Source organism: Pelodiscus sinensis, chromosome 4 (assembly GCF_049634645.1).
Source record: "Pelodiscus sinensis isolate JC-2024 chromosome 4, ASM4963464v1, whole genome shotgun sequence".
Classification (NCBI taxonomy): Eukaryota; Metazoa; Chordata; order Testudines; family Trionychidae; genus Pelodiscus; species Pelodiscus sinensis.
The window spans coordinates 17,717,123-17,741,591 of NC_134714.1; the positions used below are offsets into that span (position 1 = coordinate 17,717,123).

A 24,469-nucleotide genomic window follows, 5' to 3' on the forward strand; every position below is an offset into this window, starting at 1 on the left:
GATGTCAAAATCTCAGGCCCTGGAGTCAAGATTCCCACAGTAGAAGGTTCCCTTCAGCTGAAGGGTCCAGGGATACAAGCTACCGCGCCATCAGCTGCAATTGCGGTGGAGGGACCAGAGGGGAAAGCTGCCGGTTTAGAAGGGAAAATTCACATTCCGAAATTTGAAAAGCCCAAGTTTGGAGTTTCACTCCCGAAAGGCAAAGTGCCAGAAGGCGAGATCAGCTTACCCAAAGTGGAAGTGGACATTTCCAAACCGAAAGTCAAAGGCCAAGTGGCTGCAATCGGCGTGGAAGCCCCCACTCTGGCAGCGGAAGCTGACGTTCCCGACGCAGAGATCGAAGCTTCCGGCTGGAAAATGCAAATGCCGTCCCTCAAAATGCCCAAAATGCCTAAGGCTGACATTCATGCACCAAAGGTGGACATCACCCTCCCATCGGTAGACGTTTCTCTGCCAAGGGCCGAGCTGGAGGTTCAGGGCCCCGAAGCAACAGCCAAAGCCGTAAAGATAGAAGGTGAAATTAAAGCCACAGAGAAAGATGCTAAAGGGAAAGAAAGTAAGTTCAAAATGCCAAAGTTTGGAATGCCCTCGTTTGGCTGGTCCAGCCCAAAGGAGACCAGTGGCGCAGCAGCAGATGTCGACGCAAGCCTCAAAGAGCCCCAGCTGGCAATGCTGTCAGCTAGGGCAGAAGGGGAGGTCACCGTGTCAGGACCCGAAATCCAGGCTCCCAGTCTGGAACTTGAAATCGGGACTTCGGCAGGACACGAGGTGGAGAAGGGGACAATTAAAATGCCTGGCGTTAAGCTGCCGAGTGTCAAGCTTCCCAAAGTCAAGACTCCTCACGTGCAGGTCAGTCTGCCAAAGGTGGAGGCAGACGTCTCCCTTCCCAAATCACAAGCCGGAACAAAAGAGGCGGGATTTGAAGTGAAAGTTCCCGAGATGGAAAGCAGTATTGAAGTGGAGACGGGGAAAGCAGAGGCCACAGGGATGAAAATACACATGCCAAAAGTCAAGATGCCTTCTATGGGCTTTTCCAAACCAGAAATTAAAGCTCCCAAAGTAGACGTGGATGTCAGCTTACCCAAAGTCGATGTCACGCTTCCCACCTGTGACGTCAGTCTCCCGGAAGCTGACCTGAAAGCGGCCTCCGTTCCTGGAGATGTCAAAATCTCAGGCCCTGGAGTCAAGATTCCCACAGTAGAAGGTTCCCTTCAGCTGAAGGGTCCAGGGATACAAGCTACCGCGCCATCAGCTGCAATTGCGGTGGAGGGACCAGAGGGGAAAGCTGCCGGTTTAGAAGGGAAAATTCACATTCCGAAATTTGAAAAGCCCAAGTTTGGAGTTTCACTCCCGAAAGGCAAAGTGCCAGAAGGCGAGATCAGCTTACCCAAAGTGGAAGTGGACATTTCCAAACCGAAAGTCAAAGGCCAAGTGGCTGCAATCGGCGTGGAAGCCCCCACTCTGGCAGCGGAAGCTGACGTTCCCGACGCAGAGATCGAAGCTTCCGGCTGGAAAATGCAAATGCCGTCCCTCAAAATGCCCAAAATGCCTAAGGCTGACATTCATGCACCAAAGGTGGACATCACCCTCCCATCGGTAGACGTTTCTCTGCCAAGGGCCGAGCTGGAGGTTCAGGGCCCCGAAGCAACAGCCAAAGCCGTAAAGATAGAAGGTGAAATTAAAGCCACAGAGAAAGATGCTAAAGGGAAAGAAAGTAAGTTCAAAATGCCAAAGTTTGGAATGCCCTCGTTTGGCTGGTCCAGCCCAAAGGAGACCAGTGGCGCAGCAGCAGATGTCGACGCAAGCCTCAAAGAGCCCCAGCTGGCAATGCCGTCAGCTAGGGCAGAAGGGGAGGTCACCGTGTCAGGACCCGAAATCCAGGCTCCCAGTCTGGAACTTGAAATCGGGACTTCGGCAGGACACGAGGTGGAGAAGGGGACAATTAAAATGCCTGGCGTTAAGCTGCCGAGTGTCAAGCTTCCCAAAGTCAAGACTCCTCACGTGCAGGTCAGTCTGCCAAAGGTGGAGGCAGACGTCTCCCTTCCCAAATCACAAGCCGGAACAAAAGAGGCGGGATTTGAAGTGAAAGTTCCCGAGATGGAAAGCAGTATTGAAGTGGAGACGGGGAAAGCAGAGGCCACAGGGATGAAAATACACATGCCAAAAGTCAAGATGCCTTCTATGGGCTTTTCCAAACCAGAAATTAAAGCTCCCAAAGTAGACGTGGATGTCAGCTTACCCAAAGTCGATGTCACGCTTCCCACCTGTGACGTCAGTCTCCCGGAAGCTGACCTGAAAGCGGCCTCCGTTCCTGGAGATGTCAAAATCTCAGGCCCTGGAGTCAAGATTCCCACAGTAGAAGGTTCCCTTCAGCTGAAGGGTCCAGGGATACAAGCTACCGCGCCATCAGCTGCAATTGCGGTGGAGGGACCAGAGGGGAAAGCTGCCGGTTTAGAAGGGAAAATTCACATTCCGAAATTTGAAAAGCCCAAGTTTGGAGTTTCACTCCCGAAAGGCAAAGTGCCAGAAGGCGAGATCAGCTTACCCAAAGTGGAAGTGGACATTTCCAAACCGAAAGTCAAAGGCCAAGTGGCTGCAATCGGCGTGGAAGCCCCCACTCTGGCAGCGGAAGCTGACGTTCCCGACGCAGAGATCGAAGCTTCCGGCTGGAAAATGCAAATGCCGTCCCTCAAAATGCCCAAAATGCCTAAGGCTGACATTCATGCACCAAAGGTGGACATCACCCTCCCATCGGTAGACGTTTCTCTGCCAAGGGCCGAGCTGGAGGTTCAGGGCCCCGAAGCAACAGCCAAAGCCGTAAAGATAGAAGGTGAAATTAAAGCCACAGAGAAAGATGCTAAAGGGAAAGAAAGTAAGTTCAAAATGCCAAAGTTTGGAATGCCCTCGTTTGGCTGGTCCAGCCCAAAGGAGACCAGTGGCGCAGCAGCAGATGTCGACGCAAGCCTCAAAGAGCCCCAGCTGGCAATGCCGTCAGCTAGGGCAGAAGGGGAGGTCACCGTGTCAGGACCCGAAATCCAGGCTCCCAGTCTGGAACTTGAAATCGGGACTTCGGCAGGACACGAGGTGGAGAAGGGGACAATTAAAATGCCTGGCGTTAAGCTGCCGAGTGTCAAGCTTCCCAAAGTCAAGACTCCTCACGTGCAGGTCAGTCTGCCAAAGGTGGAGGCAGACGTCTCCCTTCCCAAATCACAAGCCGGAACAAAAGAGGCGGGATTTGAAGTGAAAGTTCCCGAGATGGAAAGCAGTATTGAAGTGGAGACGGGGAAAGCAGAGGCCACAGGGATGAAAATACACATGCCAAAAGTCAAGATGCCTTCTATGGGCTTTTCCAAACCAGAAATTAAAGCTCCCAAAGTAGACGTGGATGTCAGCTTACCCAAAGTCGATGTCACGCTTCCCACCTGTGACGTCAGTCTCCCGGAAGCTGACCTGAAAGCGGCCTCCGTTCCTGGAGATGTCAAAATCTCAGGCCCTGGAGTCAAGATTCCCACAGTAGAAGGTTCCCTTCAGCTGAAGGGTCCAGGGATACAAGCTACCGCGCCATCAGCTGCAATTGCGGTGGAGGGACCAGAGGGGAAAGCTGCCGGTTTAGAAGGGAAAATTCACATTCCGAAATTTGAAAAGCCCAAGTTTGGAGTTTCACTCCCGAAAGGCAAAGTGCCAGAAGGCGAGATCAGCTTACCCAAAGTGGAAGTGGACATTTCCAAACCGAAAGTCAAAGGCCAAGTGGCTGCAATCGGCGTGGAAGCCCCCACTCTGGCAGCGGAAGCTGACGTTCCCGACGCAGAGATCGAAGCTTCCGGCTGGAAAATGCAAATGCCGTCCCTCAAAATGCCCAAAATGCCTAAGGCTGACATTCATGCACCAAAGGTGGACATCACCCTCCCATCGGTAGACGTTTCTCTGCCAAGGGCCGAGCTGGAGGTTCAGGGCCCCGAAGCAACAGCCAAAGCCGTAAAGATAGAAGGTGAAATTAAAGCCACAGAGAAAGATGCTAAAGGGAAAGAAAGTAAGTTCAAAATGCCAAAGTTTGGAATGCCCTCGTTTGGCTGGTCCAGCCCAAAGGAGACCAGTGGCGCAGCAGCAGATGTCGACGCAAGCCTCAAAGAGCCCCAGCTGGCAATGCCGTCAGCTAGGGCAGAACGGGAGGTCACCGTGTCAGGACCCGAAATCCAGGCTCCCAGTCTGGAACTTGAAATCGGGACTTCGGCAGGACACGAGGTGGAGAAGGGGACAATTAAAATGCCTGGCATTAAGCTGCCGAGTGTCAAGCTTCCCAAAGTCAAGACTCCTCACGTGCAGGTCAGTCTGCCAAAGGTGGAGGCAGACGTCTCCCTTCCCAAATCACAAGCCGGAACAAAAGAGGCGGGATTTGAAGTGAAAGTTCCCGAGATGGAAAGCAGTATTGAAGTGGAGACGGGGAAAGCAGAGGCCACAGGGATGAAAATACACATGCCAAAAGTCAAGATGCCTTCTATGGGCTTTTCCAAACCAGAAATTAAAGCTCCCAAAGTAGACGTGGATGTCAGCTTACCCAAAGTCGATGTCACGCTTCCCACCTGTGACGTCAGTCTCCCGGAAGCTGACCTGAAAGCGGCCTCCGTTCCTGGAGATGTCAAAATCTCAGGCCCTGGAGTCAAGATTCCCACAGTAGAAGGTTCCCTTCAGCTGAAGGGTCCAGGGATACAAGCTACCGCGCCATCAGCTGCAATTGCGGTGGAGGGACCAGAGGGGAAAGCTGCCGGTTTAGAAGGGAAAATTCACATTCCGAAATTTGAAAAGCCCAAGTTTGGAGTTTCACTCCCGAAAGGCAAAGTGCCAGAAGGCGAGATCAGCTTACCCAAAGTGGAAGTGGACATTTCCAAACCGAAAGTCAAAGGCCAAGTGGCTGCAATCGGCGTGGAAGCCCCCACTCTGGCAGCGGAAGCTGACGTTCCCGACGCAGAGATCGAAGCTTCCGGCTGGAAAATGCAAATGCCGTCCCTCAAAATGCCCAAAATGCCTAAGGCTGACATTCATGCACCAAAGGTGGACATCACCCTCCCATCGGTAGACGTTTCTCTGCCAAGGGCCGAGCTGGAGGTTCAGGGCCCCGAAGCAACAGCCAAAGCCGTAAAGATAGAAGGTGAAATTAAAGCCACAGAGAAAGATGCTAAAGGGAAAGAAAGTAAGTTCAAAATGCCAAAGTTTGGAATGCCCTCGTTTGGCTGGTCCAGCCCAAAGGAGACCAGTGGCGCAGCAGCAGATGTCGACGCAAGCCTCAAAGAGCCCCAGCTGGCAATGCCGTCAGCTAGGGCAGAAGGGGAGGTCACCGTGTCAGGACCCGAAATCCAGGCTCCCAGTCTGGAACTTGAAATCGGGACTTCGGCAGGACACGAGGTGGAGAAGGGGACAATTAAAATGCCTGGCGTTAAGCTGCCGAGTGTCAAGCTTCCCAAAGTCAAGACTCCTCACGTGCAGGTCAGTCTGCCAAAGGTGGAGGCAGACGTCTCCCTTCCCAAATCACAAGCCGGAACAAAAGAGGCGGGATTTGAAGTGAAAGTTCCCGAGATGGAAAGCAGTATTGAAGTGGAGACGGGGAAAGCAGAGGCCACAGGGATGAAAATACACATGCCAAAAGTCAAGATGCCTTCTATGGGCTTTTCCAAACCAGAAATTAAAGCTCCCAAAGTAGACGTGGATGTCAGCTTACCCAAAGTCGATGTCACGCTTCCCACCTGTGACGTCAGTCTCCCGGAAGCTGACCTGAAAGCGGCCTCCGTTCCTGGAGATGTCAAAATCTCAGGCCCTGGAGTCAAGATTCCCACAGTAGAAGGTTCCCTTCAGCTGAAGGGTCCAGGGATACAAGCTACCGCGCCATCAGCTGCAATTGCGGTGGAGGGACCAGAGGGGAAAGCTGCCGGTTTAGAAGGGAAAATTCACATTCCGAAATTTGAAAAGCCCAAGTTTGGAGTTTCACTCCCGAAAGGCAAAGTGCCAGAAGGCGAGATCAGCTTACCCAAAGTGGAAGTGGACATTTCCAAACCGAAAGTCAAAGGCCAAGTGGCTGCAATCGGCGTGGAAGCCCCCACTCTGGCAGCGGAAGCTGACGTTCCCGACGCAGAGATCGAAGCTTCCGGCTGGAAAATGCAAATGCCGTCCCTCAAAATGCCCAAAATGCCTAAGGCTGACATTCATGCACCAAAGGTGGACATCACCCTCCCATCGGTAGACGTTTCTCTGCCAAGGGCCGAGCTGGAGGTTCAGGGCCCCGAAGCAACAGCCAAAGCCGTAAAGATAGAAGGTGAAATTAAAGCCACAGAGAAAGATGCTAAAGGGAAAGAAAGTAAGTTCAAAATGCCAAAGTTTGGAATGCCCTCGTTTGGCTGGTCCAGCCCAAAGGAGACCAGTGGCGCAGCAGCAGATGTCGACGCAAGCCTCAAAGAGCCCCAGCTGGCAATGCCGTCAGCTAGGGCAGAAGGGGAGGTCACCGTGTCAGGACCCGAAATCCAGGCTCCCAGTCTGGAACTTGAAATCGGGACTTCGGCAGGACACGAGGTGGAGAAGGGGACAATTAAAATGCCTGGCGTTAAGCTGCCGAGTGTCAAGCTTCCCAAAGTCAAGACTCCTCACGTGCAGGTCAGTCTGCCAAAGGTGGAGGCAGACGTCTCCCTTCCCAAATCACAAGCCGGAACAAAAGAGGCGGGATTTGAAGTGAAAGTTCCCGAGATGGAAAGCAGTATTGAAGTGGAGACGGGGAAAGCAGAGGCCACAGGGATGAAAATACACATGCCAAAAGTCAAGATGCCTTCTATGGGCTTTTCCAAACCAGAAATTAAAGCTCCCAAAGTAGACGTGGATGTCAGCTTACCCAAAGTCGATGTCACGCTTCCCACCTGTGACGTCAGTCTCCCGGAAGCTGACCTGAAAGCGGCCTCCGTTCCTGGAGATGTCAAAATCTCAGGCCCTGGAGTCAAGATTCCCACAGTAGAAGGTTCCCTTCAGCTGAAGGGTCCAGGGATACAAGCTACCGCGCCATCAGCTGCAATTGCGGTGGAGGGACCAGAGGGGAAAGCTGCCGGTTTAGAAGGGAAAATTCACATTCCGAAATTTGAAAAGCCCAAGTTTGGAGTTTCACTCCCGAAAGGCAAAGTGCCAGAAGGCGAGATCAGCTTACCCAAAGTGGAAGTGGACATTTCCAAACCGAAAGTCAAAGGCCAAGTGGCTGCAATCGGCGTGGAAGCCCCCACTCTGGCAGCGGAAGCTGACGTTCCCGACGCAGAGATCGAAGCTTCCGGCTGGAAAATGCAAATGCCGTCCCTCAAAATGCCCAAAATGCCTAAGGCTGACATTCATGCACCAAAGGTGGACATCACCCTCCCATCGGTAGACGTTTCTCTGCCAAGGGCCGAGCTGGAGGTTCAGGGCCCCGAAGCAACAGCCAAAGCCGTAAAGATAGAAGGTGAAATTAAAGCCACAGAGAAAGATGCTAAAGGGAAAGAAAGTAAGTTCAAAATGCCAAAGTTTGGAATGCCCTCGTTTGGCTGGTCCAGCCCAAAGGAGACCAGTGGCGCAGCAGCAGATGTCGACGCAAGCCTCAAAGAGCCCCAGCTGGCAATGCCGTCAGCTAGGGCAGAAGGGGAGGTCACCGTGTCAGGACCCGAAATCCAGGCTCCCAGTCTGGAACTTGAAATCGGGACTTCGGCAGGACACGAGGTGGAGAAGGGGACAATTAAAATGCCTGGCGTTAAGCTGCCGAGTGTCAAGCTTCCCAAAGTCAAGACTCCTCACGTGCAGGTCAGTCTGCCAAAGGTGGAGGCAGACGTCTCCCTTCCCAAATCACAAGCCGGAACAAAAGAGGCGGGATTTGAAGTGAAAGTTCCCGAGATGGAAAGCAGTATTGAAGTGGAGACGGGGAAAGCAGAGGCCACAGGGATGAAAATACACATGCCAAAAGTCAAGATGCCTTCTATGGGCTTTTCCAAACCAGAAATTAAAGCTCCCAAAGTAGACGTGGATGTCAGCTTACCCAAAGTCGATGTCACGCTTCCCACCTGTGACGTCAGTCTCCCGGAAGCTGACCTGAAAGCGGCCTCCGTTCCTGGAGATGTCAAAATCTCAGGCCCTGGAGTCAAGATTCCCACAGTAGAAGGTTCCCTTCAGCTGAAGGGTCCAGGGATACAAGCTACCGCGCCATCAGCTGCAATTGCGGTGGAGGGACCAGAGGGGAAAGCTGCCGGTTTAGAAGGGAAAATTCACATTCCGAAATTTGAAAAGCCCAAGTTTGGAGTTTCACTCCCGAAAGGCAAAGTGCCAGAAGGCGAGATCAGCTTACCCAAAGTGGAAGTGGACATTTCCAAACCGAAAGTCAAAGGCCAAGTGGCTGCAATCGGCGTGGAAGCCCCCACTCTGGCAGCGGAAGCTGACGTTCCCGACGCAGAGATCGAAGCTTCCGGCTGGAAAATGCAAATGCCGTCCCTCAAAATGCCCAAAATGCCTAAGGCTGACATTCATGCACCAAAGGTGGACATCACCCTCCCATCGGTAGACGTTTCTCTGCCAAGGGCCGAGCTGGAGGTTCAGGGCCCCGAAGCAACAGCCAAAGCCGTAAAGATAGAAGGTGAAATTAAAGCCACAGAGAAAGATGCTAAAGGGAAAGAAAGTAAGTTCAAAATGCCAAAGTTTGGAATGCCCTCGTTTGGCTGGTCCAGCCCAAAGGAGACCAGTGGCGCAGCAGCAGATGTCGACGCAAGCCTCAAAGAGCCCCAGCTGGCAATGCCGTCAGCTAGGGCAGAAGGGGAGGTCACCGTGTCAGGACCCGAAATCCAGGCTCCCAGTCTGGAACTTGAAATCGGGACTTCGGCAGGACACGAGGCGGAGAAGGGGACAATTAAAATGCCTGGCGTTAAGCTGCCGAGTGTCAAGCTTCCCAAAGTCAAGACTCCTCACGTGCAGGTCAGTCTGCCAAAGGTGGAGGCAGACGTCTCCCTTCCCAAATCACAAGCCGGAACAAAAGAGGCGGGATTTGAAGTGAAAGTTCCCGAGATGGAAAGCAGTATTGAAGTGGAGACGGGGAAAGCAGAGGCCACAGGGATGAAAATACACATGCCAAAAGTCAAGATGCCTTCTATGGGCTTTTCCAAACCAGAAATTAAAGCTCCCAAAGTAGACGTGGATGTCAGCTTACCCAAAGTCGATGTCACGCTTCCCACCTGTGACGTCAGTCTCCCGGAAGCTGACCTGAAAGCGGCCTCCGTTCCTGGAGATGTCAAAATCTCAGGCCCTGGAGTCAAGATTCCCACAGTAGAAGGTTCCCTTCAGCTGAAGGGTCCAGGGATACAAGCTACCGCGCCATCAGCTGCAATTGCGGTGGAGGGACCAGAGGGGAAAGCTGCCGGTTTAGAAGGGAAAATTCACATTCCGAAATTTGAAAAGCCCAAGTTTGGAGTTTCACTCCCGAAAGGCAAAGTGCCAGAAGGCGAGATCAGCTTACCCAAAGTGGAAGTGGACATTTCCAAACCGAAAGTCAAAGGCCAAGTGGCTGCAATCGGCGTGGAAGCCCCCACTCTGGCAGCGGAAGCTGACGTTCCCGACGCAGAGATCGAAGCTTCCGGCTGGAAAATGCAAATGCCGTCCCTCAAAATGCCCAAAATGCCTAAGGCTGACATTCATGCACCAAAGGTGGACATCACCCTCCCATCGGTAGACGTTTCTCTGCCAAGGGCCGAGCTGGAGGTTCAGGGCCCCGAAGCAACAGCCAAAGCCGTAAAGATAGAAGGTGAAATTAAAGCCACAGAGAAAGATGCTAAAGGGAAAGAAAGTAAGTTCAAAATGCCAAAGTTTGGAATGCCCTCGTTTGGCTGGTCCAGCCCAAAGGAGACCAGTGGCGCAGCAGCAGATGTCGACGCAAGCCTCAAAGAGCCCCAGCTGGCAATGCCGTCAGCTAGGGCAGAAGGGGAGGTCACCGTGTCAGGACCCGAAATCCAGGCTCCCAGTCTGGAACTTGAAATCGGGACTTCGGCAGGACACGAGGTGGAGAAGGGGACAATTAAAATGCCTGGCGTTAAGCTGCCGAGTGTCAAGCTTCCCAAAGTCAAGACTCCTCACGTGCAGGTCAGTCTGCCAAAGGTGGAGGCAGACGTCTCCCTTCCCAAATCACAAGCCGGAACAAAAGAGGCGGGATTTGAAGTGAAAGTTCCCGAGATGGAAAGCAGTATTGAAGTGGAGACGGGGAAAGCAGAGGCCACAGGGATGAAAATACACATGCCAAAAGTCAAGATGCCTTCTATGGGCTTTTCCAAACCAGAAATTAAAGCTCCCAAAGTAGACGTGGATGTCAGCTTACCCAAAGTCGATGTCACGCTTCCCACCTGTGACGTCAGTCTCCCGGAAGCTGACCTGAAAGCGGCCTCCGTTCCTGGAGATGTCAAAATCTCAGGCCCTGGAGTCAAGATTCCCACAGTAGAAGGTTCCCTTCAGCTGAAGGGTCCAGGGATACAAGCTACCGCGCCATCAGCTGCAATTGCGGTGGAGGGACCAGAGGGGAAAGCTGCCGGTTTAGAAGGGAAAATTCACATTCCGAAATTTGAAAAGCCCAAGTTTGGAGTTTCACTCCCGAAAGGCAAAGTGCCAGAAGGCGAGATCAGCTTACCCAAAGTGGAAGTGGACATTTCCAAACCGAACGTCAAAGGCCAAGTGGCTGCAATCGGCGTGGAAGCCCCCACTCTGGCAGCGGAAGCTGACGTTCCCGACGCAGAGACCGAAGCATCCGGCTGGAAAATGCAAATGCCATCTCTCAAAATTCCTCACTTAACTGAAACTGAGAAAATCGCAAAGGAGGATGTCAGCCTCCCATCATTTGATATTGCTATGTCAACAAAAAAAGTAGACATTGAAAGCTGGAATTTAGAAAGTAAAGGTGCAAAGACAGAGAGCGGAATAAGGTCTGGAGAAAAAGACATTGAAGGGAAAGAGAGTAAGTTCAAAATGCCAAAATTCAAGCTGCCATCATTTAGTTGGTCACCGCAGAAAGAAGCACTTGTTAAATATGACACTGAAGCCGTCCTCGAGGAACCTACATTAACCTCTTCATTAGGAGCAACCGAATCGGAATTAATCTTAACTGTAAGTGACATTCAGTGCCCAAGTGTGGAAGCTGATAGTGATGTACCTGTAGAAAAAGATGGAGAGAAGGGCAAAATTAAAAAGCCTCAGTTTATTATGCCTAAGTTTTCTCTTCCTAAAATGAAGAGTCACAAAGCCCAGTATTCTCTACCAAAACTGGAAAGTGATGTTAGTGGTTCGAAACCAGAAAATGAAAGTGATATCAGAGTGAAGATATCAGAGAAAGGAAGCAGTGGAGATGGAGAAGGAATGGTCACAAAAATGCCAAAAGTTAAGCTCTCTTCTTTGGAATTGTCACAACGAGAAACCAAAGCTCCTAGGATAGATGTGGACATTAGCTTTCCTGCAACATCGGCAGGGTCCATAGAGTTGAAAAGTCCAGAAATAGGAGTTGAAGGATCATCAGAAGGAATTGCTGTGGATGGAGCAGTGAAAAATGTTGAAGGTCTTGAAGGGAAGATTACAATGCCGAAATTCCAAAAGCCAAAGTTTGGAGTTTCATTTCCTAAAGGGAAAGTCCCTGAGAGTGAGATCAACATACCCAAAATGGAAGCTGATTTTCCACAGGTAAAAATAATGACGGATATCATTGCTGTGGAAGCACCAACCATGGAAGTTGAATCTGCCATCGCTAATAAAGAAACCGAATTTTCAGGCTTGAAAATGAAAGTGCCCCAAATACCTGAAATGGATATTAAGGCACCAAACATTGACATTAATCTGAAATCCTGTGATTCTGTTCCAATGGCAGAGACTGGCATTCAAGATTCAAATATGGCATCTAAAGCAGGAAAGGTCAAGGGAGAAATAAAATCTGGAGATACAGACGCAGAAGGGAAAGAAGGGCATTTTAAGTTGCCAAAATTCAAATTGCCATCATTTAGCTGGTCACCAAAAAAAGAAGCTAGCATTAAAACTGATTTTGAAGTACCTCTGGAAGAACCTAAAATTACTGTATCATCAAGCAAAATAGACACGAAACTAGCAGAGACTGTAACTGAGGGTCAGGATCCCAGTATGGATTTTGATACCGAAATTTCTACAGAAAAAGAAGAACAAAAAGGACAAATTAAAAAGCCCCAATTTATCATGCCTAAAATTTCATTCACCAAAACTAAGGCTCCTAAATCTCAGGTGAAACTGCCAAAAGTGGGAGCTGACGTTTCTGTTCCTAAAACAGAAGGAGATGCACAAGATCTAGTGCAGATACCTGATATAGAAAGCAGTCATACCGAAAGCATAGATGAAGGAGCACAAATAAGCATAAAAATGCCAAAAGTTAAGATTCCTACTTTGGAATATTCCAAACCAGAAATCAAAGTTCCCAAAGCAGAAGTGGGCATTAGCCTACCTAAGACTGATGACATCTTTCCTATATATGGTGCGAGTCTTCAACAAGCTGACTTGAAATCAGGGTCTGCTGGTGTTGACGTCAGCTTGTCCTCAGGTATTAAATTTCCCACAGCAGAAGCTTCCACTGAGCTGACAAGTCCAGAAACAGGAATAGAAGGACCACTGGCAATGGATGGAGCAGAAGTGAAAACTGATGGTCCTGAAGAGAAGATTAAAATGCCTAAATTCCAAAAGTCAAAGTTTGGAATTTCACTTCCGAAAGGGAAAAGACCAGAAAGTGAGATCAGCTTACCCAAAATGGAAGCTGGAGTTCCCCAACTAACAATGACAACCGATATTGCTGACATTGCTGTGGAAGCTCCAGTACTAGAAGTTAAATCTGATGTCTCTGATGCAGGAATAGAGATTTCAGATGGGAAAATGAAAATACCTCAAGTTCCTATCACTGATATTAAAACTCCTGAGATGGATGTTAATGTCCCATCGGTTTCTGGTTCCGTCACAGGTATGGCCATTCAAAGTCCTGAGATGGAGGATATGAAAGTGCAAGGAGAACATGAAATGAAGTCTGGGGAAATTCAGACTGAAGAATATCAGGGCTGGTTTAAAATGCCAAAATTCAGAATGCCAACTTTTGGTCGGTCATCTTCAAAGGAAAAAAGAGGTGACATTGACAGTGAAGGAACCCTAGAAAAGCCTCATGTAAGTGCACCTTCTGCTGAAATACAAACTGAAATAGAAGTTCCTGAATATGCAACATCATTGACACATGTAGACACTGACCCTGCTGCTGGGAAGGATGTTTTCAAAGGTAAAATCAAATCTGATAAAGCAAACATTCCAAAAGTTGGAGTTTCTCTCCACAAAGGGGAAAGTGCTGATGTTACCTTGTCAAAGTTTGAAGCAAAAGTTTCACTACCCCCAGAAAAAGCAGTCCTTAAAGTGAACATTCCTGAAACGGAAACATATGCTGATGTAGTTAAACGTGGTGCCGAAGGACAAAAATTGAAAACACATACTTCAAAAGTCACAATACCTAAAGTAGAGCTCTCTGCATCTGAAATCAGTGCTTCAAAAACTGGGGTGGACATCAGCTTGCCAAAAGCTGATATTACACTCCCAGAATGTGATCTGACCCTTCAAGAACAAAAAACCAAGTCAGAGTATGCAGAGGTCCCAACAGCAGAATGTTCTATTGAGGTGAAGAGTCCAGAAAGAAGAGACAAAACACCATCTGTTGAAATCCCAAAAGTAGAGCTGAATGTTCTAAATCTGAAAAGGCCTCATTCAGACCTTATGGAACCATCAACCAGAATTTCAAAGCCAGAGAAACAAAGTGAAAGTCTAGAAATAAATATTAGAATTCCCAAGTTAAAAGTACCAGCATTCACTTATGATACACCTAGAACTGAAACTGATGTTTCAACATCAAAAATAGCAAAAGACTTGAAAGGTGCTGGCACTGACATAGAAGCACCAAAACTGGAAGTAAGCACTAGAATCCCTAAAGAAAGGACAGAGTCTGTGGGTAGTAATATTCAAATGCCATCAGTCAAAGGTGCAACAATGGCTCAATGTGACTTTAAAACACAAGAGGTACATGTTAAGCTCCCATCCACAGACTCTTCAGTTTCAAAAGCAGTACTACAGATTCAGGGACCACTTGTAGAGGATAAAGAAATAAAGACAGAAGGTGAAGTAGAGGCTGGATGTATTGATATTGAAAGGCATGAGACTTATTCTTCCCTGATAGTAAAAGAATCTGAGATTCCTTCATCAGAAATTAAAACAGCTGCTTTGGGATTTTCACTTTTAAAAGCGAAGGTACCTGAGTCTCATATGAAACTAGACATGCCAGTCAAATTGCAATCTTATACAGAATATAAACAGGAGATGTCTGAGAATGAAGTTCATCCACTTAAGGTTTCTGATGGAAATTTAGGGGTAGCAATACAAAATACTGACACCACCGCATTTAAATTATCAGGCAAATCACAAAGTGAAACTGATGAATCTAATGATGTAGTATCTTCTTCCAGTGTTAGTTTGCCAAAATTGAAAACATTTACAGTTGAAATGCAGCCTTCCAGTAAACTTGGGGACACTCAGTCTGCTAAGCAACTGGAGGAAATAGCTGTATCTCCTGTCTATCAAGAAGATGAAATAGTTAAAATACCAGAAGATGAAGAAAAATACATGAAGGATCAAAATGAAAAATCTGACAGTAAAAGATCTTCTAGCAGATTCAAATTTTGGCTTCCAAGTATTGGGTTTTCTTCCTCTGTTGATGACACAGGTTCAGATTCCAAACCAGATGTCCAAAAATCAGTTCCAGAAGAAACCCAACCGCCTGACTCTTATGTGTCATATACCGACTCTTCTAAACAAACTGAAAAAACTGGTTGGTTTAGATTTCCCAAATTAGGCTTCTCATCCCCATCAAAAAAGGCTAAGAATGTTGACACAGAAGAAGAAGAGACAACTCTAAAAGAAACAAGAACGTCAGATGAGGAAAGTCCATCAGAAAAACCTGAAACATTTTTTGATGCAGAAGAAAGCTTATCACCTAAAGAAGAAACAAAGAAAGGTGAAGAAAATGAAATGACAGGGACCACATCTAATGTCCAAGTTTCTGGTGCTATCGTTACATCTTCAGCAAGAACTGAATTAATCTTGTTGGAGAGAGAAAGAAGTAGTCAGCAAAGTACTTCTGAAAAGTCCACCAAATGAGTATTTTTCTGATCTAGATATATGGAAAATATAAAAATAGGACAAACTAAAAGAAAAATACATGCAGAAAAAGCTATCTTCCCAAAGAGCTTTCCAAGAACTGAAAATGGAACAGAACTTAAATTTATGAACAGAACTGATATTTATGAAAACAGTCCATGATCATTCTTTACTAGACTGGCATTTTCAAGCACATATACATACTGTAGCTCCTAATGAAACATTTGTTTTATGAGATGTACCTAAGAAGAAACAACTACTGAGGAAAAGAAGGTTTTCATGCTTTTAACAAAGCCTGATAAAATTTTTCCTAACCATGCAAAATAAAGTGTTGAATGGAGCAAAGATAGTGAAAAGATTTTTATAAATAGAATTCTCTAAAACATGCCAATTATGTTAAGATTATAGATTATTTACAGAAAGGACAATGAAGCTAGTGCTATGAGTACTAGAAACACATAACTATTTAGTTTTTATTTTATTAAATATATTTCTGCATTGATGTTGCTTTCTTATGAAAAATATATTTTCTTTATCTTTAAAATATAGAACAAACTGAAATAATACTGTAGATATGTCAGTGGTTTTTTTCCGTCCCAGTAAGTAGGGCGGGTAATATTTAGCCTTAAAAAAATAAAATCTTCAGGAAATGTTCAAGATTCCTGAAAATATCTATATTGCTGATTCAGTTTTTCAAAATACCAAAGTAAAATAAGGCAACTGAGAAGAAGAATAAAAAAATTGGGTAGAAAGTTCTTTCTGTATATATTTATCAAAATAGGGCATATGTGAGTTGAATCACTGGAAAGGTTTTCCAGAGAAATAAGATGTAAATAGTTAATGCCTTTTGTTTATATCAGTGCTTCTTTTCAGTACACAACCAAAAAAGTAGTACCATATATGTTAGCTTTCACTGAACATGTATTATTAGAATGTTAAATGTATTCTCAATTTACAGTACAGCCACTGTATCAATAATAAATGCATTAACGTTAGTATTGTGATTATTTTGCAGTCATGAAAACTACAAACCAAAGTAGCATGAACATTTCTTAAAATGCTCAGGAAACACGGGGTAAGCCTAACTCGCTGATGAAGGTGGTATAGCTGTAGCTTCAGTTAGATGGGAGAACTTATTTTTTAAAAAGAGTCCTTGGTATTGGCTAATGACTATTCACCATTGTCATTCTCCATATTGTATTTTCACATATTGGCTCCCACTCATTATTCCATTTCTTTACCTTTTTTTCCCCTCACCGATTCAATTTAGTAGGGACTAAAGAAATTCAGCAGAAGAAAAAGCTGGAATGTACTAGAGCAGTGGTCCCCAACACAGTGCCCGCGGGCGCCATGGCGCCCGTGGGGGCATTTGTGTGTGCCCGCCAAGTGCTCAGGGCTGGCCTGGCCCCGGGCACATGGCGCATGCATGGTGCTGGAGCCGGTCCCGGGCGCATGGCGCATGGTGAGCGCCGGCCCCGGGAGCGCCGCGGATTGGCTGCCAGCGCTCTGGGCGCGTGGTGCTTGTGGGGGGGAGCGCCGGCCCCGGGCGCGCAGCGCTTGGAGGGGGCGCCAGCCCCAGGCGCGTGGCGCTTGTGGGGGAGCGCCGGCCCCGGGCGCGCAGCGCTTGGGGGTGGAGGCGCTGGCCCCGGGCAAACGGCTATGCGGGGGCCCCGCCCCCGGGCACGCAGCCATGGGGGGAAGCCCCGCCCCCGGGCGTGCAAGTCTCCCCGCCCTTTGGCGCCTGGCGGGCGAACGGCCATGCCCCCTGGCGCTCGGCAATCTCAAATGGTTGGGGACCACTGTACTAGAGTATATTTGGTGAGCCCCAATGTCATATTTTGCTAACTTAACATATTCTTCATTCCCTACCTTCTCCACACACACACACACACACACACACACACACACACTCACACTCTCTCTCTCTCTCTCTCTCTCTCTTATTTTTCAACAGTGGCCATTCAAACTGTTTTCCCCAGAGATCCCTGGCTGCTAGAATGACTGTAAGCAGATGAAAAGCTTCAGAGGAGTAGCGGTGTTAGTCTGTAACCAGAAAAAACCTTAAAAAACAGCTAATAGTCTACCAGTACGTTAGGGTATGTCTACACTACCACCCTAGTTCGAACTAGGGTGGTAATGTAGGCAACCGGAGTTGCAAATGAAGCCCGGGATTTGAATTTCCCGGGCTTCATTTGCATAAAGCCGGGAGCCACCATTTTTAAATGTCCGCTAGTGCGGACTCCATGCCACGCGGCTACACGCGGCACGGACTAGGTAGTTCGGACTAGGCTTCCTAGTCCGAACTACCGTTACTCCTCATTTCACGAACTAGTTCGAACTAGGGTGGTAGTGTAGACATACCCTTAGGGTATGTCTACACTACAAAGTTAATTCGAACTAACGGACGTTAGTTCGAATTAACTTTCATAGGCGCTACACTAGCGCTCCGCTAGTTCGAACTTAATTCGAACTAGCGGAGCGCTTAGTTCGAACTAGGAAAACCTCATTTTACGAGGATTAAGCCTAGTTCGAACTAGCTAGTTCGAACAAGCCTGCCAGCACCCAGCCAGCAGACCCTGCACCTGGCACCGATCGAGCCACCCACCCAATGCCCCCCAGCCCTCCCCCTCTTCCCGGGACCAGGCTGGCGGCTCCCGGGAGCTTGCCCAAGACAGCAAGAGGCGGGCACCTGCCTGGGCTAGTGCAGACATCGTGGACCTCGTCCACGATCTCCGCACTAGGCACAGGAAAGTGGCCGGCTAGGGCAGGAGAGCTGCCAACCTGGCCACCCAGGAGCAGGTGTGCAAGAGAATCAAGGGGGTCCACTGAGACCCCCGACCCTGAGCCCTGAGCTTACAATGGCCATACTGAGTCAGACCAAATGTCCATCTAGCCCAGTAGCCTGTCTGCCGACAGCGGCCAACCCTAGGGACCCTGGAGGGGATGGACCAAAGACAGTGACCAAGCCATTTGTCTCGTGCCATCCCTCTCCAGCCTTCCACAAACTTTGGGCAGGGACACCACTCCTACCCCCTGGCTAATACCACTCCATGGACCCAACCTCCATGACTTGATCTCACTTCCCTTTAAACTCTGTTCTAGTTGTAGCCTTCACAGCCTCCTGCAGCAAGGAGTTCCACAGGTTGACTCTTTGCTTTGTGAAGAACAACTTTCTGTTACTAGTTTGAAGCCTGCTACCCATTCCTTTCCTTTGGTGTCCTCTAGTCCTTCTTTATGGGAACTAATAAAGAACTTTTCTGTATGCACCCTCTCCACCCCACTCATGCTTTTAGAGACCTCTATCCTGTCCTCCCTCCGTCTCCTCTTTTCTAAGCTGAAAAGTCCCAGTCTCTTTAGCCTCTCTTCATATGGGACCTGTTCCCAACCCCTGATCATTTTAGTTGCCCTCCCCTCTCCCAGTCTCTCTCTTCCCCTCTCCCACCTCCTTTTCCCAGTCTCCCCCAGTTTTGTTCAATAAAGACAGATTCCATTTTGGAAGACATGTTATCTTTATTTTGTACATCAAGAAGAGGGGTTAGGGAAGGGTAAGTGGAAGGAGGTGAGGGAGGAATGGGGCACGAGCCCCCGATGGGGAGGACTGGGCTGGCTCTGCGGGATTCTGGGGGTGGAAGCTCTCCTGCAGCCCCCCAATTACCCTCTCTCCCCAGATGGCAGCCTGCGGCAAGTGCAGCCGGGCTGATGGCCGAGAGGTCTGATGTGCCCAGTGTGGGTACTCTGGGCAATCCAAGCCAGGACTGCTTTGCAAGCGGGGCACTCGTGAGAACTGTCTGTCCGGGGTGGGGGTCGGGACCCTTTAAGCACAGCCTTCAGCTAGCCTGAGACAGCATCTCCACGCTCTAAGTCCTCCTCTGATGCCCTGCCGGCACTGCTTCCGGCCATCCTTAAGCCCGGTTCAGGATCCACTTAATGTGGACATGCTAGTTTGAATTAGCAAAACGCTAATTCGAACTAGTTTTTTAGTCTGGATCCGTTAGTTTGAATTAGCTTAGTTCGAAGTAACTAATTCGAACTAAGTTAGTTCGAATTAACGTTGTAGTGTAGACATACCCTCAGAGACTAACAAAACATGTACAGTACATGGTATCATGAGCTTTTGTGGGCACAACCCACTTCTTTATCTTTAAGAAGCTCATAATACCATCTACATGTTTTGTTAGTCTCTAAGGTGCTGCTAGACTATTCATTGTTTCATAAGCAGATGAGTACAGCTTAGAACAGCTTTCTAGCCACCTTACAGTCCATTTATCCAATCCATACTTCTTTAACTTGCTGGCAAGAATATTCTGCGAGACCGTATCAAAAGCTTTGCTAAAGCCAAGGTATATTACATCCACTGACTTCCCCATGTCCATAGAACCGGTTACCTCATCATAGAAGCTAATCAGATTGGTCAGGCATGACTTGCCCTTGGTGAATCCATGTTGTCTATTCCTGATCACTTTCCTCTCTTCCAAGTGCTTCAGAATGGATTCCTTATGAATCCCCTCCATGATTTTTCCAGAGACTGAGGTAAGGCTGACTGGTCTATACTTCCCTGGATGTCCTTCTTCTCTTTTTTAAAGATGGGCACTACATTTGCCTTTTTCCAATCATCCAGGACCTCTTCCGATCTCCACAAGTTTTCAAAGATAATGGCCAAAGGTTCTGCAATGACATTTGCCAGCTCCCTCAGTACCCTCGGATGTATGAAATCCAGACTCAAGGATTTGTGTATGTCTAGCTTTTCACTTAGGCCATGTCTACACTGGCACCCTTTTCCGGAAATGGTTAAAACGGAACAGTTTTCCGTTATAAGTATTTCCGGAAAAAGTGCGTCTACATTGGCAGGATGCTTTTCCAGAAAAGCACTTTTCCCGGAAAAGCGTCGTCATTTTCGCGATCGGGTTTTTTTTGCGGAAAAGACTACTGTGCTGTCTACACTGGCCCTTTTCCGGAACAGTTTTTCCGGAAAAGGACTTTTGCCCGAATGGGAGCAGCATAGTTTTTCCGGAAAAACACTGACAATTTTACAGTAGATTGTCATTGCTTTTCCGGAAAAGCAAGTGGCCAGTGTAGACAGCTAGCAGCTTATTCCAGAAAAGCGGCTGCTTTTCTGGAATAAGTGGCCCAGTGTAGACACAGCCCTCGGGTGTGTCTAGACTACACTTCTCTGCCGACAGGGCGATGTAGATTAGGCACATTGAAATTGCAAATGAAGTGGGGATTTAAATATCCCACGCTTCATTAGCATAAAAATGGCAGCCTCTTTTTTTCAGCACAGAGCTTTGTCGGAGAAAAGCAGCAATCTAGAGGCTGATCTTTCGAAAAATAAAGCCTTTTTCGAAAGATCCCTTATCCCTTGTGAAATGAGGTTTATAGGATCTTTCGAAAAAGGCTTTATTTTTCGAAAGATCAGCCTCTAGATTGCCGCTTTTCTCCGACAAAGCCTCGTACCAAAAAAAAGCAACAGCCATTTTTATGCAATTTCAATGTGCCTAATCTACATCTCTCTGTCAGCAGAGAAGTGTAGACTAGACACACCCTAAGTGAGTGACATGTTCTACCCTGAGGAGATCACAGTCTCAATGGAGAAGGCAGACAAAGGGTGGGAAAAAAGAATTATTATCTTCATCTTCATCTCACAAATGGGCTACTGAAGACTCAAGCAGCGATTAAGGGCCTGGTTTTCTTTTCCACCAAGGTCCCACAACTCTGCTCTGGCATTGCAAAGGAGCATTAATGTAAATGAGAACCAGGCCTGATGTGATTTGTCAGAGGTCACATAGGTAGCATATGGCAGAGCTGAAAACCAAACCCAGATAGACTGATACCAAAGCTCCTGCCTTAAATCACAAAGGCATTTTTCTTCTTGGCTAAAAAGCAGTGCACACAAGCTAAATCCTGGTAAGATACTGGTAATGCTGATAGAGAAAAGGATAGTGCTTCCAAGAACTTGCCTCCCCTATAACACTGTCCTTTATAAGTGACTTTCATCATTAAATCAATCTTCAGACTCAGTGTCCTCTTAGACACCTTACTACTAAATAATTTTGTTGGAACAAAACTCTCACTTCTCTCTGTGAATTACTGAATGGTTGTGTCCCATCCTACCAGCCACACGCAGTCCTGGCAAGAATGAGATATGCATTCAGGAACTTCAAACTTGAGTAGTACAACTATTTCTGTCTTGGAAGGAAACAACACCCTTAAAAAGATCTGATACAAAGCACAAAAAATTTCCAGCTTAGCAATACATCATTCTGGTTTCCTCTCTGATATTTCAAAACATCCATAGATTAGCCCAAGAGATCTCACCTATGTCTGTGACCATGACTTCCTTCAACAGCCCTATTCAATTGGAACAATCAAATCAGCTCCCAATAGGGGCATCTTCACAAGTAAAGGAGACAATTTTCTTGTTCTTCTTTCAGCTAATCCAATACAAATAATATATTTAGAGGAATGAAAATATAGCTTTGGGTGCCACCTAGTGGACCTTAAGCAGCTGGTTGGAAGTGACTGAAAAATGCACTGTGCTTACCTGAAATGAGTTAGGGGTCTTATTCTTGTGCGAATGGAACCACATTACATCATAATGGGTCCCATTGTTGGCATTCTCAGTGGAAGACAAGGATAAAATAGGAATGAAAAATGAGCTACCTCGTTCCAGGGCTTTCATATTCTATGTCCAGAAGTACCTTGTCTGTGGACAGAGGACTTCCTTTTCCTAGGCTGTCAATCAGCACAAATACTAAAATACTATTTTTAAACACATAAGCCTTTTTCATTGTTAGATGCACATGTGACACAGCTCTGTCATCTAGCAGAGCAGCATCCTGCCTAATTTCACAATCAGAAAAGGTTGACTGCCATTTAGCAAAGAAAATAAATGTGTATGGACTCAGTACAGTTACCTATAGGCTTATATGCATTTGCTAAATAGTGAGGGGTAGCCAATGCTGGAATTTTGCCAACTTTAAGGAATTTTCATGTTGGGAGGTGAAGCTAAATGAAATTGGAGCCTTCTTATGTTCTGACAGGTGCCTTCCTAGGCTCAGAACAATCCCAAAAGCTATAGACAAGTTAAATTCTTGATTTAACACACGTATATGAACTAACTAGTGTATCACCATTAAACTCACCATACTCCCTAATGTACACTACTGTGACAGCATCGACATAAACATGTAACTTTCTGAGAGCAGAAGTATTGTTCTCAAGCACTGTCACCTTGTGGCACGTTGGAGCTACAACCAAATCTTTTAGTACAGCTGCAGAATTAGCATTGGGATCTAGAGCCAGCTATACAGGGCAAAATTCTACAGCCATGTACACTTATGCAACATCTATGACATGCAATAAAGGTAGAACTTGGCTGACAGACGCCACTGAAAAAATGGAATACCATATGGAGTTAATTCCCTTGTTAAATGATGTACCATAACTGTATATAAGATATGCCAGAGAATTTATGCTATATATCATTCACCTTGCATAAACCAAGGTTAAACAAAATGTTCTGGGATTAAATCAATTTGGCCCTAAAGGAGCCATTATTCACGTGACATGGGTTGTTCAAGTCACAGAGCTGCCAAGTTTTGTGCTGTATCATGTGTGGCATTACCAAATGGTGGGGAAAAGCCAGAGGGGATTAGGGACCGCTTCAGGGTCCCCAAAAGTACATCAGTCAGAATGGAAAGGCAGAGCCCTGTTCCCTGAAAACAGACAAATTAACTTTTTATGGCTCCAAACATATGTGTGGGCCCGATGTGGACAATGGAGTATGATGCAAGGAGATTGGTCCCTGGAACAAGGGGCTGGCCAGAGAAAATGGGGCACCATGGCATAAACACACAGTGCAAGGACATTGTTTGCAAACTGACAGTTGCCAGACACACATTGGCCCACCCAGCCCTGTGCTGCCAGTATGCCTCTTTCCCTTGGAGGCGCCACACAGCCCTCTTCCCCCACCCAACAGTCCCCTACTCCCTATACCTTGTGTCCCCTCATAGTCCTCCATAATTGTACAGAGCCCTGCATACCACCACCACCACCACCCAGCATCATATCACAACTGCCCAGCATGTCACACAGAACCCGCACTCCCTAGTACCCCCCATGAAGGTCTCCCCTACCCTCATTGCCCAGCATCCTTTCCCACAGACCCACCACCACAACTACACAGCACCCTATCTGGACTCTGCCACTGCCAAGCACCCTAATGCACACAAACCTCCAATACCTCCCAGCTCCCCCCAACAGACCCTCCCACTGCTTAGCACCACAAAACACACAAACCTCCACCAGGGCTCAGTTCCCTCCACCCCCTCACAGTCCAGCACTCCCTAGGGAGTACACAGAGACTCACTCCTCCTCCCTGCCAGGTCGGGTGTTAGGGAGCAGGGCAAATGATGCTTGGGAGCACAGAACAGTCCCATCTCCGAGGTCTCCACTCCACCCTGCCTGCCTGATGCTGGTGGTGCCTGGGGCGGAGGAGCCGTTTTCTTACAGGGACCTGGGGGTGGGGGGCAGATGCTGACTTCCTCAGCCGGCTGCTTTGGCAGAGAGAGGTTGATCAAGAGAGCCTGGCACAGTGTCTGAGGGCCCTTCTCTGCCCCCAGCCAGCCGACCACAGGCCAAGATGAGCAGTGGGAGTGGGGAATGGCCAGGAGGTGGCAAGGAGCCAGAGGCACAGAACAAGTAGATTTAGTCAGGGCTGGGGCTCCTTGTGAGTGTGGGCCTGGCCCTATGGCACTAATGTCTGGCACTATGGTGTTGCACCATCACACCTGCTCCCTTGTGTCCCCCCCCCCCCCCCCCAGTTCCCATTGATCCTTTCCCCTCCTACCCACTAACCCCTCCACAGGCTCACCTCTGGCCTGGCTTTCTTGAGCCAGGCAACACAGCTCCCCCCAGTGTCCTGAGGGAGCAATGGCAGTTGCTTCCCTACAATTCATCTGGAATCGGCAGCTTGGACACAGGCGAGCACATGTTAGGATGACATTTGGCCACCCTACTGCGTGGTGAGTAACAATTTGATTGGCAGATTCTCAGTGATGCAGTTATTAAATTCCAGCTAATGATTAAGGTTTCAAACGACCAGAATCTAAACAAACAACAGCATCTTCCCCGTGTTTAAATCTCTTTTATATCAAAGTAACCACCCGGCAGCTGATTTTTATATTACTTGTGGCAGTCTCAAGATTTTTACATCCCATAGCTGGAACTATCTGCTTTCCAAAAATGTACTGATGTGCTCCCT

General features: G+C 47.8%; 1 protein-coding gene and 1 long non-coding RNA gene across 2 annotated transcripts in view; one reads left to right on the forward strand and one right to left on the reverse strand.

Moving 5' to 3' along the window:
• Positions 1-16,202, forward strand: part of AHNAK2 (AHNAK nucleoprotein 2) — an 83,184-nt gene extending 66,982 nt beyond the window's left edge. Inside the window, exon 7 of the mRNA XM_006112752.4 lies at positions 1-16,202. This exon is cut by the window's left edge and continues 12,381 nt beyond it. Coding sequence (XP_006112814.2) covers positions 1-15,207 — 15,207 coding nt within the window. The 3' untranslated portion in view covers positions 15,208-16,202.
• The window catches only part of LOC142829068 (uncharacterized), a 76,359-nt gene extending 54,716 nt beyond the window's left edge, over positions 1-21,643 (reverse strand). The window contains exon 1 of the long non-coding RNA XR_012903280.1: positions 21,523-21,643. This is a non-coding gene — a long non-coding RNA (uncharacterized LOC142829068). The remainder of the gene's footprint in view (positions 1-21,522) is intronic.
• Between the last annotated feature and the right edge of the window lie 2,826 nt (positions 21,644-24,469).